This window comes from Myotis yumanensis, unplaced genomic scaffold (genome assembly GCF_028538775.1).
Source record: "Myotis yumanensis isolate MYYU_CA2020_CCGP unplaced genomic scaffold, mMyoYum1.0.hap1 SCAF_3, whole genome shotgun sequence".
Classification (NCBI taxonomy): domain Eukaryota; kingdom Metazoa; phylum Chordata; class Mammalia; order Chiroptera; family Vespertilionidae; genus Myotis; species Myotis yumanensis.
This window is the reverse complement of record NW_027223754.1, coordinates 146527545-146543491: the sequence shown is the minus strand read 5'-3', so window position 1 is coordinate 146543491 and position 15947 is coordinate 146527545. Positions and strand designations below refer to the sequence as shown.

Genomic DNA, 15947 nt, shown 5'->3' with positions numbered 1-15947 from the left:
TGGAGTGTTTGTGTGAACTAATATAAATTCAAAGTAAACATCATTACATAAAAGGGTACAGTCTTTTTTTTTTTTTTTTAGTTTTATTCATTTCAAATGGGCCGGATCCGGCCCTCGGGCCGTAGTTTGCCCACGGCTGGTCTAGGAAGTGGGATTAAGATAGGGAAAACTAAATTCCATTAGTCACGTCAGATATTTTAGTGGCATGGCTATAGAGATCTCAGTTCTTATCTATCTCTTGGCAAATTATAGTTTTCCCACAAAATGACTACAGGAATTCTACAATGTTCTTAGAACAGTATATATTTTTAAATGGTGCTTGTTTGTGACACTAATATTACTACAAACAGGACCAAGCTAATCTTACTCTGTATTCAAAAGGCATTTATGATCAGAGAGTTCATAAGACTATCTATGGGTAACCTAGAGACACCATACATAGACTAAATTCAGCCTGTGATCTATATAATGTGTTTATGTTTTTGGCTATGATTTATATGAGCACATGATACTGCAAAAATTAAATAAACCACACAAGATTTTATAACATCATCAATTAACAATAATATACATGTTACCTGACAAGTAAGCTGAGGCAGCAGTAACTTTAAGAGCCAGGAAAGCACAGGTGAACTTGGAGGACAAGATTGTGTAGTTTACACCCCAGCCCAGCACAGGTTCACCTGAGAGCGTAGGCTCTAGAAACTGATGACTTGGGCTTGCACCCGGCTCCCTTGCTCTGTAGCTGTGTACTCCGGGCAATTCCTGAACCTCCTATGCCTCAGCTGTCTCATCTATGCAATGCTGATGATAATACTATCATTTTAGTAGATTTGCTATGAAGATTAAATTGAGCATTTTATCTGGAGCACTAAAAACAGTATCTGTACATAGTAAGTGTTCCGTGTTAGTTAGTATTATTATTACTTCTATAATCAGGAGAAGATCTTGTCATAGAAGCAGGAGGTTGTAGTAGCAGAGAGCGTGGGCTTTGGAGTCAGAGGGAACTCAGTTCACATCTCAGTTTCATCGTGTATCAGTCATAAGACTTTGGGCAAGTAACTTCGTCTGTCTAAGCCTCCCTTCTCCCATCTGTCTGGGGAATATAATAATAGTACCTGCATTCTTGGGGTTTTCAGGAGTAACAAAATACAGAGAAGATTTTACCTGGCATACAATGGGCACTCAGTGATATAAATTTACTCTGTCTACTTGGTCATAAAAAAATTCCTCTGGCCCTAGCGGGTTTGGCTCAGTAGAAAGAGTGTCAGCTTGCGGGCTGAAGGGCCCCAGGTTCGATTCCAGTCAAGGGCATGTACCTCAGTTGCAGGCTCTGGCCCTGGTTGGAGCATGTGCAAAGGCAACCAATGGATGTGTTTCTCTCGTGACAGAATCAATGTTTCTGTCTCTCTTTCTCTCTCCCTCCCACTCTCTCTAAAAATCAATGGAAAACTATCCTCAGGTGAGGATTAACAAAAAATCTCTCTATATAAAACCCTAATATGCAAATAGGCCGAACGGCGGAACAACCGAACAACCAAACAACCAGTCACTATGACATGGGAGCAGGGCCGCCAGTAGACAGGGGACCGGGGGCTGTGGCAGGAGGGGCTGGGTAGGGGAACAGAGAATGGGCTGAGACCTGCCCCTGTGCCTACTGCAGCCTTGTGGCCCACAGTTCCTTTCAAGGTGCACGAATTTGTGCACTGGGCCCCTAGTAAATAAATAAGAACAAATGTGAGCACTTCTTTAAAAAAAAATTCCTCTGAATAACTGATAAAATGAAGGCAAAAGTGGAATACAATTTTTTAAATCAAAGTGATAAAAGCTTAGTTGCTCTCTTCATGAAAACCAATCTTGAGAAAAATCTTACCAATTTATTCCCATGAAATAACTCTCTAACCCTTAAGATAAAATAAAAAATTCCCAAGGTGGTTCACATTTAAAAGCTCAGGAGGAAAAACAGTTTTTTTTTATTCCTGGCAATATTATTTCTATCTTAGATAATAGTCTATAATTAAGGACATCATAACAAAAACAAAGAACATAATTATCCCTCACAGAAAGTTTTCTTATTATCTGGCAAGGATGGTATTTCACTACCATAAGATTCTAATAGCCAACAAAACTCAAGAACAGCCTTGTCATAGCCAACCAAGATGATACATTTTTGCTGAAGAGGCATTTTAAGGACAAGGATGAGAGGGACAGCTGCTTTCCAGTGATAGTTCCAATGAGATCAATACCGTACCGTCATCAATGTCTACAACTGAGCCAGATAAAGGTCAAATAAAATGATGTTATGTTCAGTATAATCTAAACATATATAATCTGCAAAATAGGAGCTCCAGAAAATGAATTTTAAGGTTCCGTGCCTAGAGGGTGAAGTTAAAAAATGCAGACTTTATCTAATCTCTCTGAGCCAGAAAACAAAACAGTCAATCCTTTGTACATCCGCTAGAACAAAGGAACAATGAGACTGGGAAGTGCCTGGGCTGCGAGAACCTGCACTGGAAACAAACACTTAAAACCCCATTTATGCTGTGATAAAGCCCTTTGCTGGCAGCTGTCCACTATTGCTATGCATGCGGCAAAGTTAGTTTTCAGACATCTCAAGCTAAGTCCAATGAAAACTCTGCTGTATTAAAAAAAGTTTTCAATATTTTATTAGAAACAAATTAGATACTTCTATCCAGGATGCTAATTTCATATATATATATATATATATATATATATATAGAGAGAGAGAGAGAGAGAGAGAGAGAGAGATTTTTTTAAATGCTATTTGGAAATTTAGTTATGTGTCTGTAATCTTCTGGACTTATGATAAGTTATATGTAATTAGAAAACCCCACTTAACTTATGTAATTTATGCTGATGGCTAGAGGTATCAATGCACATAGGTGTGCAGTATAGCCTTTCTGGTTTTTCCACCCAACACTCTCATAGACAGTAACCAGTGAAGTATTATCTATATAAATAATAAAAGCCTAAGGGACTGTTATGGCAGAACGACCAGAACGACCGGTCACTATGATGCACACTGACCACCAGGGGGCAGATGCTCAACGCAGGAGCTGCCCCTTGTGGTTAGTGTGCTCCCACAGGGGGAGTGCCACTCAGCCAGAATCCGGGCTCACAGCTGGCAAGTGCAGCAGCGGTGGCGGGAGCCTCTCCCGCCTCCGTGGCAGTGCTAAGGAGCAGCGAGCAGGTGGGTGGTAAGGAGCTAGGGGTCCTGGACTGCAAGAGGGATGTTTGCTGAGTGGTCCCAGACTGCGAGAGGGCGCAGGCCGGGCTGAGGGGACCCCCCCCCCCCCCCCGGGCCCGTGCACGAATTTCCTGCACCGGGCCGTTAGTAAACTAAGAATTGTTGAAAATCATAAATCAATAATTTAATCTCAAGCAATACATCAAAATTTATCATTAGCCATAAATTTAAGACATCTTTGTGCTTCTGAGTTTCAGATAGACGTGGAATGCCCAATGCAAAGTGCTGCCATATTCATCTGCCAGATTGCAGTGAATCTACCAGTATTTGGAAGTCCTAGAATTCCGTAAATTGGCTTGATGTCAATCCAACTTTTCTGTTCTCAGAGGAAAAGATGAAGTGTAGCTAAATTCTTGAACTAAAATGAATTCTTCCTTTTTTTCATTTTTTAAAAATGTTACAGGAAGAGGGAGAAACTCATATATACTTATAATGAAAGCAATATATTCTTAAAAAATTCTTTTGCATGGCTATTCAAATATCTTTTGATATAGGAATTTCCAGAGTGTTTAAGTTCAAAATGATAGTATTCATTTTGGAAATAAAATCAACCTTATCACAAGAGTGCAGGCAACCCATGGGTTAATACCAAACACTCTTCTTGAAGTCATAATAGCACCACAGCCTATCTGTAAGATCTGAGAGTTTACAATATATTTTCTCAGTTTTGAAAACCTGCACCAACGGATGGTTTGTGGCTTTTGCCCTACAGAACAAAGATTGCTCACAGTCTCCAGTTAATTAAATACATCTCTTTTACTTTGTGATTGTTGCTGTTTGACTATACTAGTCAGCTTTCTGACGTCTTTTAAGATGATATTCTATATTATGCCAACACATCAGGTTAACATGCATTTGATTTATCACCTTAAGACACTAGAAATGAAGTTCAGGCAAGAAGGAACTTTCAAAGTTTTAACAACCTTGAAAGGGAAATTAAAGCTGTTTTGACAATTATTTGCATCATCATTAAGTGCAGGATGCCCCCCTTATTTTCCAGGTCATCATATGTGGCTCTACACAGGTAATTAATAGATGGTCTGCCATCTGAGAGTTTACAGTCTACTCAGGCAATTAACAATTAACTTTGATATTAAACGAAACCTGGGTTCAAATCCCAACACTGTCCGTCACAAAGGTGACTTTAGGGAAGCTGCTTACCTTTGCTGATGCTCAGTTTCCTATCTACAATGGGACACACAGCACGCTGCAGAGTTTAAACGCTAAGAGGTACTGGAGGTAAAGAGGTAAGTGCAGCCCTCACACATGTGGACTCCCAGTAAAGGGCAGTTGACTTCTCTGACAAGGTCAGAAAGATGTCAGAATTATTCTTTATCTCCCTGGGGGATTCCAGCGAATTGGTGTCTGGGAATGGAAAATGAAGCAATTTTTCTGTGTTCTCCTCTCATTCTGTCTGGACAAATTAGATTTTATTTATTTCTTGCTAACCTGTAGAATGCCATGCCCACCAACAGAAGTCAGACTAATGGAGGACGCTTCCTAGGCACGCAAAAGAAGATCAAGTTCAGAGCACTAAGTTGGTTCATTCCCTATATGCAGCTCAGCTTGACTTTAGAACTCCAGAAATAGACTGCAAGTAGCTGATTGCTAAATACTGGCATCCCTCACCAAGAATTCAAAGCAATTGAAAATCAACCACTGCTAATAATTTATAATTTCTTCACACTCTAACACATGTAATCATTATTCTACCTTTGTGTAGGCTACACACACACACACACACACACACACACACACAGACTTATTTTGTAGTATATTTTTTCCTTAAAAAGTCAACTTGGAAAGTAATAACAAAGTGTCATGTAGTAATTTGAAAGAACTAATACCAGCTTAAGAACTATGTCCGTTTTTGCAGAATAGTGGAAAGAATTGGAGTTGGGTGCAGTGAATTGGGGTTCAAGTTCTATGCCTATCCTCTATTAGCTGTGTGGATTCGTGATCTGTTAATTCTTAGGAATATCAATCTTATCTCCAACCTGAAAGTAATAATAGCAAACTTACTACACACTTAGTATGTGATAAAAACCATTCTAGAATTCATATGAACCACTTAAAGACCCTATGAAGTAGGCAATATTTTTATTATCATCCCCACTTTATAGATTAGGCTTGGGGAGGTTAATAACTTGCCCAAGGCAACTTGTCAAGTAAGTGATGGAGGCAGCAGCTTTCAGAACTCAACTCTTAACCACTCTGCAACCCGGGCCTTCATAATACTCCCTCACAGGACTGTCATGAGGATAAAATTAAACAATATGTGGTCAGTGTAATATTTATTTTATCTATTCAGATTTGACCATGCATAAAGATGAATGGTACCAACATTTTGATGCCAATGAAAAATAGAAAAACTATGCCAATAGCTCTTGAACTCCAGTGTGCACTGATTCACTTTGATATTTGTTTAAAATCAAATACCCTAGACTCCACTCTTTCTAAATTCATTACAGGCTGGGCAGAAGCCAAAGTTATGCCTTCATAACAAGCTCTGCAAGAGATTTCGATGCAAATAGCTTACAGAAATCATGGCCTATGTTTAAAGCTATGTAAGTGTTATGGGCTGAATTGTGTTCCTCTAAAATTCATATGTTGAAGCTCTAACCCCCAATATTTCAGAATGTGACTGTATTTGGAGATAAAGCTTCTAAAGAGGTAATAAAGTTAAAAAGATTGTTAAGGGAAACCCATTCCAATATGACTGGGGTCCTCATAAGAAGAGGAGATTAGGACACAGACAACACAGACAGAGGGATACCACGTGTGGACGTAGTGAGAAAGTGGCCACCTGCAAGTGAATCAGAGAAGCCTCAGAAGAAACTTGCTGACACCTTGATCTGGGACTTTTAGACCCCAGAATTGTAAGAAAATAATTTTCTGTTATTTAGACCATTCAGTCTGTAGTATTTTGCTATGGAAGCCCTAGTAGGTTAGTATAATAAACAACATTTTGAAATGGAAATAATAGCTGATATGATGATTTGGTAATTACAGCTTCTAAAATGCTTTTTATTAAAGACAAAGGAGTTAACCATATTAAAAGTGCTGATTTTTTCCTCTCATGAATAAGTAGGTGAAACTAACTAACAAGAGGGCATATACTGCTAAGATATTCCTCCTATGGGTGAAGTTCCCTACCACTAGTCTACTTCCCTGGGCTCCATAACTTACCCAAAAAGCAAGGAGAATAGGCTGTATTTTTAGTATATGTATATTTTCCTACTAAAATATTCATTTCTTTCATTCATATTTACTTGTCTACCTATCTGTCTATCATCTATCTATCTATCTATCTATCTATCTGTCTGTCTATCTATCTATCTATCTATCTATTCATGCATAGATCCAACTATTAATCTATTCATTAACTCATTCATTCATTCATCTATCCATCCATCCATTTAATCAATATTTATTGAACCTGTACCATGTACTAGATGCCATTTTAGTTGCTAAAAAACTACTTCTTATTGATGGGAAGATAAAAGCCCCCAAAAGTTCTAAATGAAAACCAGAAAATTTCATTTAAATAAACTCAAATGCCCTTAGGATGCATTCAGGTAAGGACATATGAAATGGTCAAGTGAATTAGTATCTGAAAACAGAAGCCACAATTCAGCTCTAGAGAGTTCTAGGAATTTGATGGCCCAGTTTTGCCAAATTTTCCAATATTTTAAGAGAATCCATACATCTCTTTTTTTATGTAAATTTTCCATTTTTTAATGCTGGTGAAACAAACTGAACTCTTCACAAACACTATGTGAGCCAAATAAAACAGCTATTATGTAGACACCTACACATCCCTAGGGGCTATCAGTTCTCAGCTTCTGCTCAAAACTGAGGACACAGTGTTGCAAAAGTGCGGGGTTCTCCAATATCAGCTATCTTCACATCTGATTTCTGATGAAATCACAACTAAGTAATTTGGCTTTCAACTTATTATGGTTGTTGCACAGATGTTTTAGTGGCTGAAGAAACCTGAGACCTTCCCAATGTCTTCTCTGTGGTCATGAAAGCATGACATACATTCAGGAGGCAGGGCAAGGTCTTCACCTAGGAAAGAAGCGGCAAAGGTCTGACACCACCTTCATCATGACCTTCTCTCACCTCTGCACAGCCCTGCAAGGGCACCATGTATTGTTCGTCGTCGTTATGAGCTCAGCAATCACTACCTGGTGTTAGTCACTGCAGTATCCATGCTCAATAAAGGTTTGCTGAACTGAATATGAATGCACACATTTTGCTGTTCCGATTTAAAAGCTGGAGTGAAAATTGGTTGTTGCTGAAATAGTTTTCATTTAGTTAAAATTTTGATCTTTAAGGTCATGGTTACATGACACCAAAATAACTAGTTCTTTTAGAAAATTATTAGGAAAAACAATCAGACAAATCACACTTGGGATGATACAGAGATAATCCAAGTGACTGCTGCCTTTCTAGCCAGGTCATGCCTTGCTCTCACTCTGATTTATTGCAGCCCAACAAGACAGGCAAATTGGCATAAAGATAGCACATCACACTTTGAATGACTTTTCTCTTTGAAGTTATATCTCAGAGTTTGTATTATATACCACTAGTTGGTCCTGTTTTATTACACTAAAGTATAATTTGTAGATCTCATCTCTGTAGTTTAGCAATTAATATAGAGGAATACTGGTCCTTTCTCTTAAATAAATGAAAAATTCACACATATCCTTAAAATATAGATGGCACTATTAACAAAAAACAAACAAACAACCAAAAAATATCCTCCTTGAAACCTGATTTTAAATCTTAATTTTCAAAAAAATGTTTACTTAAATATAATTATTTGTTAAGTGTGGAGAATCCTAAGAAGAGTTATACCATCATACAAATAAGTGTGAAAAATTATCATTATGCAAACATCACCTGCAAGTTTCATTCTTCATATTCATCATGGAGCGCATAAAATTTGTGGTGTGAAGTGCACCTGTGGTACTGTAAAAGTAACTCCTTAGGAAAAATGATGAGAACCTGAATGCTAACACATTGGATGCTGATGAAGTCTTTTTTTAAAACTCGACACAGTTAATAAAATTGAAATATTTATTACAATTCACAAATGTCTCTGGACTTGAAACACCTACATGTATAATTAAATTGAAGGGGCATTCTAACTAGTAACCTCCATACTGTCCTTTTCCATCAACGTTTATTTCCAAAAAGTAAAACCTATGGGTCAAGTGACTGTATTCTGGCTTATGAATGTCTTCATCCTTTCTCCCATAAGCTTCTGAAGGCTCACCTATTTTTTTAAAATCATCTGGTCCACTCAACACAGACATCTTATCAAATGTAATGAATACAACTGGAAGTTCTGTCATAAATTTCACAGCATTACCAATCTGAATGTTCACAAAACTATCCTCACATACCAAGAAACCAACAACTTTATGACTAAAACCCAAGTTGCTTAAACTTCTATAAAATATTCTAATTACGTGGTTGATTCTACTCTTTCTGATTCTATATGAAAATACAACTAAGTGTTTAACAAGTGGTATTTTTTTTCAATTTAAGTTTTTGCAAATCTCAGAAATTATTTAAAAGTTTCATGTGAAGTAAGTCAAGTGATGTAACTGGGCAATCTTAACTTTTCTTTGAAAACATAAGAGAATTAATATTTGCTTGACTAATTTCATGAACCCATTTCCTGATCCTGAGAACGGAAAGTTCTCACACCTCTTTAAAGAACTCTAGCTGAAGAAGTGATCTTTGTTCAGGCTGCATGTGAAAGAATAGTAAGGACAACACATTTCTAAATTTAACTTCTGGAATTTTTCAGTTAAATTTGACTTTCTAGATAAAAGTAAGTCTTCACTATTGCAATAAATAAAGATAATGTTAAGAGGAAGATGAATGAAGTCATAAGACATCAAAGTCATTAGAGAAGTTGGAACACATCTGGGGGTGGCATGGGGATCAATGAGGTAAGGTGCATGCGAGTCCCTACCTAAGTGGCTGGCACTCGGTAAGAACTTGGAGCTAAATGACCAAGTCTACCACTCTTATTATTCAGATAAGCAAACGGAGGCAGGAAAGACAAACTTAGCATGCATATATGCATGGAAGGATTTACCAAAAGTGTAAAGAAAATAACTGACTTGCAGTGCAGAGTAACCAAAGGACGTTCTTTGATACTACACAGTTTTAGTTACGTAATACAAAATTATTTTCGTACCCTTGTTTCAAAGGACTTGCCTAATATTCTCTTATGAATGGCTCTATTCTACTCCTGAAGATTTTATATCCTGGTTCCAAAAATAAAACTAAGTTGAGGAAAGGCATATCCCTAATCATTACACTTCCATTATTTATTCTAAAAACATTTACTTAAAATTATTCCAGGGCTTGACAATTTAATGGATTGGAAGCTCAAACCACATCACTTTAACAGACTCCCTCCACAGTGTCTCTTTGCTGTATCTTAGAAGCGAAGAGTCCGCTGTTTTCAGCACTAAGGAACTCTCTGAAAGCCAACCGCGCTGCTTCTGGCCAGACCTGAGGACATTTCTCTCCACAGACATTTTTACCTTTACTTTTTGTATGCCTGGGACTCAAATGAAGCACCAGCTGGATGAGGCAGGGCTCGGCCAGGAGTGGCTGGCCATCCAACAAGCACCTGTCACCCTTTACCTGTTTGCAAGACCACAGTTCTCTCTTCTCCATCCAGAGCCACAATCCTGAAGTTGTAGACGGTTCCCGCTTGTAAATCCTTGGGGTTACATTCATAGGTGGTGGTGTTTATCCTCACGGGGTGGCACCTCGTGAACCCCGATGTGTCATTGCTGTAGATGAGGCTGAAGTTACAGGGCGGCCCCAGAGTTCTCCACTGGAGAGACGCGGCCCGGCTGGAGACCCTGGACTCGGTCACGGTGAAGTTACACCTCGCCGGCTCCCCCAGTCCGGTCTGCAAAGGAACCAGAGACAGCAGCTGAAGCCCGCAGCCTGGGCTGCCCAGGGGCAGCTCCACCGCGAGCTCCCCGCGACGCCGCCACTCAACCCTCCCCCCAGCCTCAGCGCATCCCGGGGCGCACCCCGGGGGGAGGTGGGTGGCAACGGTCTCCCAGGGGCTCCTTCCCCAGAGCAACAGGAGAAAAAAGTGGCTTTTTTGCCTTGGACAGTCTGGCTGGAGGCTCAGAGGAGGATCTTTCTTCCCAGGGGAGTTAAAGAAATCCAGCCCCCTCCCTCCCCAAAACATAAGCGAGGAGACCAGAAAGTGGGGTGCGTGGGAGTTTGGTCCTGCGGGGAGGGCATGGCGCGCGTCGGCCCGCGACCTCCCCTTCCACTCACCTGCAGCAGGCTCAGCGCAGTGCACAGGGCCAGCCCGGCTCCCTGGCTCAGCATCGCGCTCGGCGGCCAGGGCTTCCCTCCCTGGCTCCGCCGAGGGGCTGCGCTGCCCGGTGGCCCCGACGGCCGCGCTGGGGGCCACGTGTTGCGCGCGCTCAGGGCGCCCGGCGGGCGCGGGGCGCTTCCCTCGGGGCTGGCGACGTGCGAGGGCTGCAGCGGCCGCCGCTGCTGCTGCTGTGGCTGCCGCCCCGGGCGGGCTGCGGACGCGGGAGGCGGCGGGGGCCGGCAGCGCGCCGCCCTTCCCACGCTGCCATTCTGACCCGCTCTGCCTCGCCCCGCGCCCCGTCCGCGGACTTCCGCAATCAAAAGGCAATTTCCTCGTCTCCCGGCAAAGGAACAATGCGCCGGCGAGGGAGGGAGCCCGGAGGAGCCAACGCCTGCGGCTGCCAAGGGCGCTCAAGGCGGGCCAAGCTGGCCCCCGCTGCCCCGCGCCGCCCTCCCCCCGGCTAGGGGTCCCGTCGGGATCCCAGGAGCGCTGCTTCCTCCTCCTTCGTCCCCTCCCCTCGACTTTCACTTTTCCCCACTCTGTGGTCCCCAACCCCGCCGCCTTAGCCACAATCAGCACTTGCGCCCTCTCACTTTCCAGCCCCAGACCCCTGCCCCTTCCTCCCTCCACGCCCAGTGCCTTCCCCTCCCCGTCTTCCTTCCTATCTTCCTCGTCTGCTTTCTCCAGGGCCTCTTTTGCCCAGGATTAAACTTAACCGGACATTTACACTCTCCTGAAGGCTTTTATTAGAGTGCTTTGGCCCTTCTCCCCTCAAAGCATTCCTTTGTCCCAATGCGCGTCCTTCTGACACCAGCGAGAGAAAAAGACCCCCAAAGGATCTTGCCCGTTGTCAACTTGACCTTTATTTTTTTCTGCCATTCACTTTCCCCTTCCTCTTATGTAGAGGTCTGTGTCCTCCCTAAATGTTATGCAACTGGTGCTAACCGAGAACAAAAATCACTGCCAATTGTTCAACCCACAAGCAAAGCAGTTTCACCTCTGATCATCCAGTAGTGAAAGCCAATTCATCCATAAATGTCCAAGGAATATAAGAAAGAAATATAAACTCTTGCTTGTGGAAGATACTATTGATGGCTCAGCTCCCCCACATATAACAAAAAAAAAAAAAAAAAGAAATTTATTCACTTTTCAGGACTGACTATATGCTTTTTAGCAACTGCCTCAGTATCTGAATGATCGTGTATCTGAAAATGGATTTTAGAACAGTTCCCAATAATCAAAGAGCAAAAATGTTTAATTATACAGTTAATTAACAGGTGATAATAACGTAATATTGCAATAGCTTTTATAGTGTTTGAATACTTTTTGGGGGGTGCCATCCCTAATGCTGTCAAAAGAGATGAGATTTCACATTTTAATTTTTCAAATCAGAATACTCTAGAGCTAAATCAATGAAAAAGATGACATATTCCCTTCTTTTCAAATAGATTATATACACAGAAAGCTATATTATAGGCTACTCTATCGACTGCTAACTACTTTGAAGAAACGCAGGAAAAAGTAAAAATTATTTAAATTATTTTAGGAAAAGTGTGTGTGTGTGTGTGTGTGGGGTGTGTTTAATCTTTTAATGAAAACATAAAATTTTTACTCGTTCAGAGATTCTATGGGCTTTCCTCTGCAGTCAGACCAAAGATTTCAAATCTCCTTTGAGTTAACAAACACTCAAAGGTCAAACTCAAAGCATGTGTGTATTTTTTGGAAAAACTGAATCTTTGCTATTTCACTGTTCAGGTCATTTGTCTTAGAAAAGTGCCATTGCTCTCCATATTTTGCCCCCAAGTTCAAGGGCTTTCACAGCCTGGCATGCCTTTCTACACCAGCAGAAATCGAACTCTCCTCCCTTGCTCAGATACTGCAAGCCTCCTGGCTGCCTCCAGCCTTCACAAGGGGCTTTTTTTCAGCTTTCTTGCTTTTCAACATCTTTTTCTTTTTGTGCTGTATTCAGAGGACAATGTGCTTTCCTCATCTGTAAAACTGGAATAGTACCTACTCTAAATATTTCCCAGAGCTATGACGAAGAATAAATAGATCACATATGTTGAAGCACCTTTGCACCTTTGCAAACTCTAATGTAGTGTACAAGTGTCAGGCTGCCTAGTCATAGATTGCAGCTTTTTTGCTCTTTTGAAAATTTATTCTTCACATAGGTTGTACTTTCCTAACTTCTACTGCTCATCCCTGTCTTTTCCACTGAAGTTTATAAATTTTTCTCATAAATTGTTCCTCATATTTGGAATCTTCTCACCAAGTAGATCCTGTATGCTACAAGTTTTCCCAAGCATCTTTGTTGTTGTTCCTGTTATCTTTATTTTAATAAATTTTAAAAATTCTTTACTGTTTAAAGTATTACATATGAATCCTTTTTCCCCCATTTACTCAGGTGGGCCAAATAATCTGTTTTCTATTTGTTTGTTTGTCTTAAGCCTTCCTGCTCTAGCTGGTGAGAAAGAACTACACAAGTTCCAAACAAAAGTCTTAGGTTGTCAGTCCCTCTATCCAAAACCTTGCACCAGACATCTATATATATATAAAAGCCTAAGTGACTATTATGATTGAATGACTGGAACGACCGGTCAACCAGTTGCTATGATGCACACTGACAACCAGGGGGCAGATGCTCAATGCAGGAGCTGCCCCCTGGTGGCCAGTGAGCTCCCACAGCCAACCTCCCATGCTCTCCCTCCCCCATAGGCCTCGATCATTGGCCAGGCCGAGGGACCGCACCCATGCATGAATTCGTGCACCGGGCCTCTACTCATTTTATATTAAAGAGAGTAATGATAGTTTATTGTTCTTGTTCTTTTAAATTTCACTGAGATCTCTCTGGATATAAGAAGCTATGTCAGTGAATTAGAAGATCTTGAACAATTTTAGAATGTGTCAAATAAAGAAATTGGTGACATAAAATGTAGTATTTTATATAACACCAGGATATATATGTACATATATAAACTTATATAATCCTTATTCATGTTATATAACATATATTATGCACATAATATATATTTATAATATAATATGCACATTTTGATATTTATAACTCCTCAATAAAAATAAACTGCAGATGCTAAAGGAAAAAGGATCAGCACACAGCAAACTTAATAAATGTTAGATGAGAGGCCAATTCTGATGCCTTTTCCTCTGAGGAAGAGGAAGTACTCTTGTGATGCAACTTTCATGTGTGTTTCCCAGATATTTTTTTAAAAGAAGAAGGCTAAGCAATCAGGGATTGTGTCAACTAAAAGCCATTACAATCTGGCAAATTTGTTTTTAAGTTTTAATTTGAACTGGCTTAACAGTAAATTACAGCAAAAGTGAATAGAAATTTAACCTGCAGCAGGGGTCATGTGTTTTAAAAGAGGTGTATTAAAATTTGAGGTAAGATAGTTTTGATAAATATTTTTTAAAAATAACTGTAACTATCTTCTTCTGCTTAGAGATGCCATTTTGGGAAACTTATATTTGAAGCACTCTTTCTAGCTTCCTAGGTCATAACTTTCTTAGGTCATAGGTCTCCAGGAAATTGGAAACAATGAAGGCATTTAAGGGGGCAGTTGCAAAGATTAAATGAGAAGGTGCATATTATATGTATAACAGTTTTTGGCTAAAGGACTCAACAAATGTAAGACACTATGATTTCTAGTAATAATAATAGTATATGATGCTGAGCACCCATTAATGCCAGAGAATGACAAAGTCCACAGAGGAGAATGTCTTTCTGAGAAGATCCAAGTGATAAATTATCATTGCTTTCAATCTCGTACCCAAGAGAATCTTTTCAGTAGATCAGCACAAACCACATTTGGCATTTAATGGCTGCTCTGACTTTTGGCCTTTGCCAAGATTTGTTTTAAATCCTGGAAGGGAGGGGCTGAGAGTACCGGATATGTCTCTAACAGCAGGCTCCACCCTCTCTCCCAGGCACATCTCTAAGATTTCCTGATATTTTTTTCTACACCAATTTCTCACCCTCTTCCCCTCCACCAATTTTTTTAAAATCGGGAGGAAACGGGCCTTGCAGAGCTTCTGTTATAGCTTTTTAATCATATCCTGATGAATTACTTAAAACCAGATGTGTCTTAAAACCAGACTACCTACCTTTTCAATCTCAAGCACCTCTGCTCCACCTTCATTCCTACATGGCAATCCCTGCTGCCCCACCCTGGGAAATGAGTCTGCTTGCAAATGCACCAAGTCAAGGCATTGATGCTTCCGGTGGGGCTGTCTGCAGGGCAAGGCTGTTATACATTAAGGTTTCAGGAGCCAGGCCATGATTTTCATGAATATTCAAACCCTAAGATAGTAGGTAAATAAAACATGGCTAATCCTGGCTTTAAGAAAAAGGAAAACAGAAACTAACAAACAAAAATAATCATCCCTTCATCCTCCTTAAAAAGTAATGATTGGAGAGTAAAAACTCTTTTGTCTTCTTTGTTCAGTGTATTGTGTTTGCTAGAACCTTACTTCCCCATGAATTCTCTGGAGGTCGCAAACAGGACTCACTCTTTGGCCAGTACAGGTGCCTCTTCTTGCATTTATGGTGTAATCTTAACATTGTTTTTAAAAATTAGAATAAGTAAGTAATGTTCAGAAAATAGATTTTTACATGTAAAAACATCTGGATTTTGCCTTTAAAAAAAATCAAAAGCTGGAGTCTTATTGGGTCCACATTCTGCCTGCCTCATTCACACAGCTCCTATCCACCTTCCCTGCAAAAGAGGCAGACAATGGGCATCTCAAAGTCCCTCGATCAAAGTGGAGGATCAAAGAATCTTATCATGTTTTTCAAAAATGTGATGATAAAAAACCTCAGATAGATTATAAACCTCTTAAAGGAAGGAGTCCTATCTCTTCATTATCTCCCCCACATCCTCAGGTTCTCCAGACTCCATGTCTACTGATGCACGGACAGAGTAAGCATTCACACCCCCATCACTAAACAAGGGCATAGCTAAGTACTTGTAAATCTGAAACAAAATTGTGTTCTTCAGCTGCTCCCATGCAGACCTGGAACCCTTAGCATCACAGAATCCAAGGATAGCTAGCATCTAAGCCTTGGGAGAAACTAGTGCCCAAGCAGCCCCTACTCCAAATGGATGGATCGTGACTCCACAGAAGAGCTAATCCTTCTCCAATAATCCGGATACCACCTGGGTAGGGCCACTAACATCAAAACTCAGCAAAGCACACTCTTGGTACCTTCTCCACAGATCTGTTGTTTTGGGCTGTGAGCAAACATAAATGGTCACAGACACACAGATGAAGGGCAGGCACCCAGAA

General features: G+C 40.6%; 1 protein-coding gene across 2 annotated transcripts in view; it reads right to left on the bottom strand.

The window, feature by feature from the left end:
* The window catches only part of PTPRB (protein tyrosine phosphatase receptor type B), a 99321-nt gene that overhangs the window by 67113 nt on the left and 16261 nt on the right, over positions 1–15947 (bottom strand). The window contains exons 1-2 of one of the 2 annotated variants that reach the window (XM_070409732.1): positions 10601–10781; positions 9944–10217 (exon numbers count right to left, since the gene is read on the bottom strand). In XM_070409732.1, coding sequence (XP_070265833.1) covers positions 9944–10217; positions 10601–10654 — 328 coding nt within the window. In that variant the 5' untranslated portion in view covers positions 10655–10781. Of the gene's footprint in view, positions 1–9943; positions 10218–10600; positions 10782–15947 lie in introns of those variants that run through there. The other variant, XM_070409731.1, reaches the window with a different exon arrangement.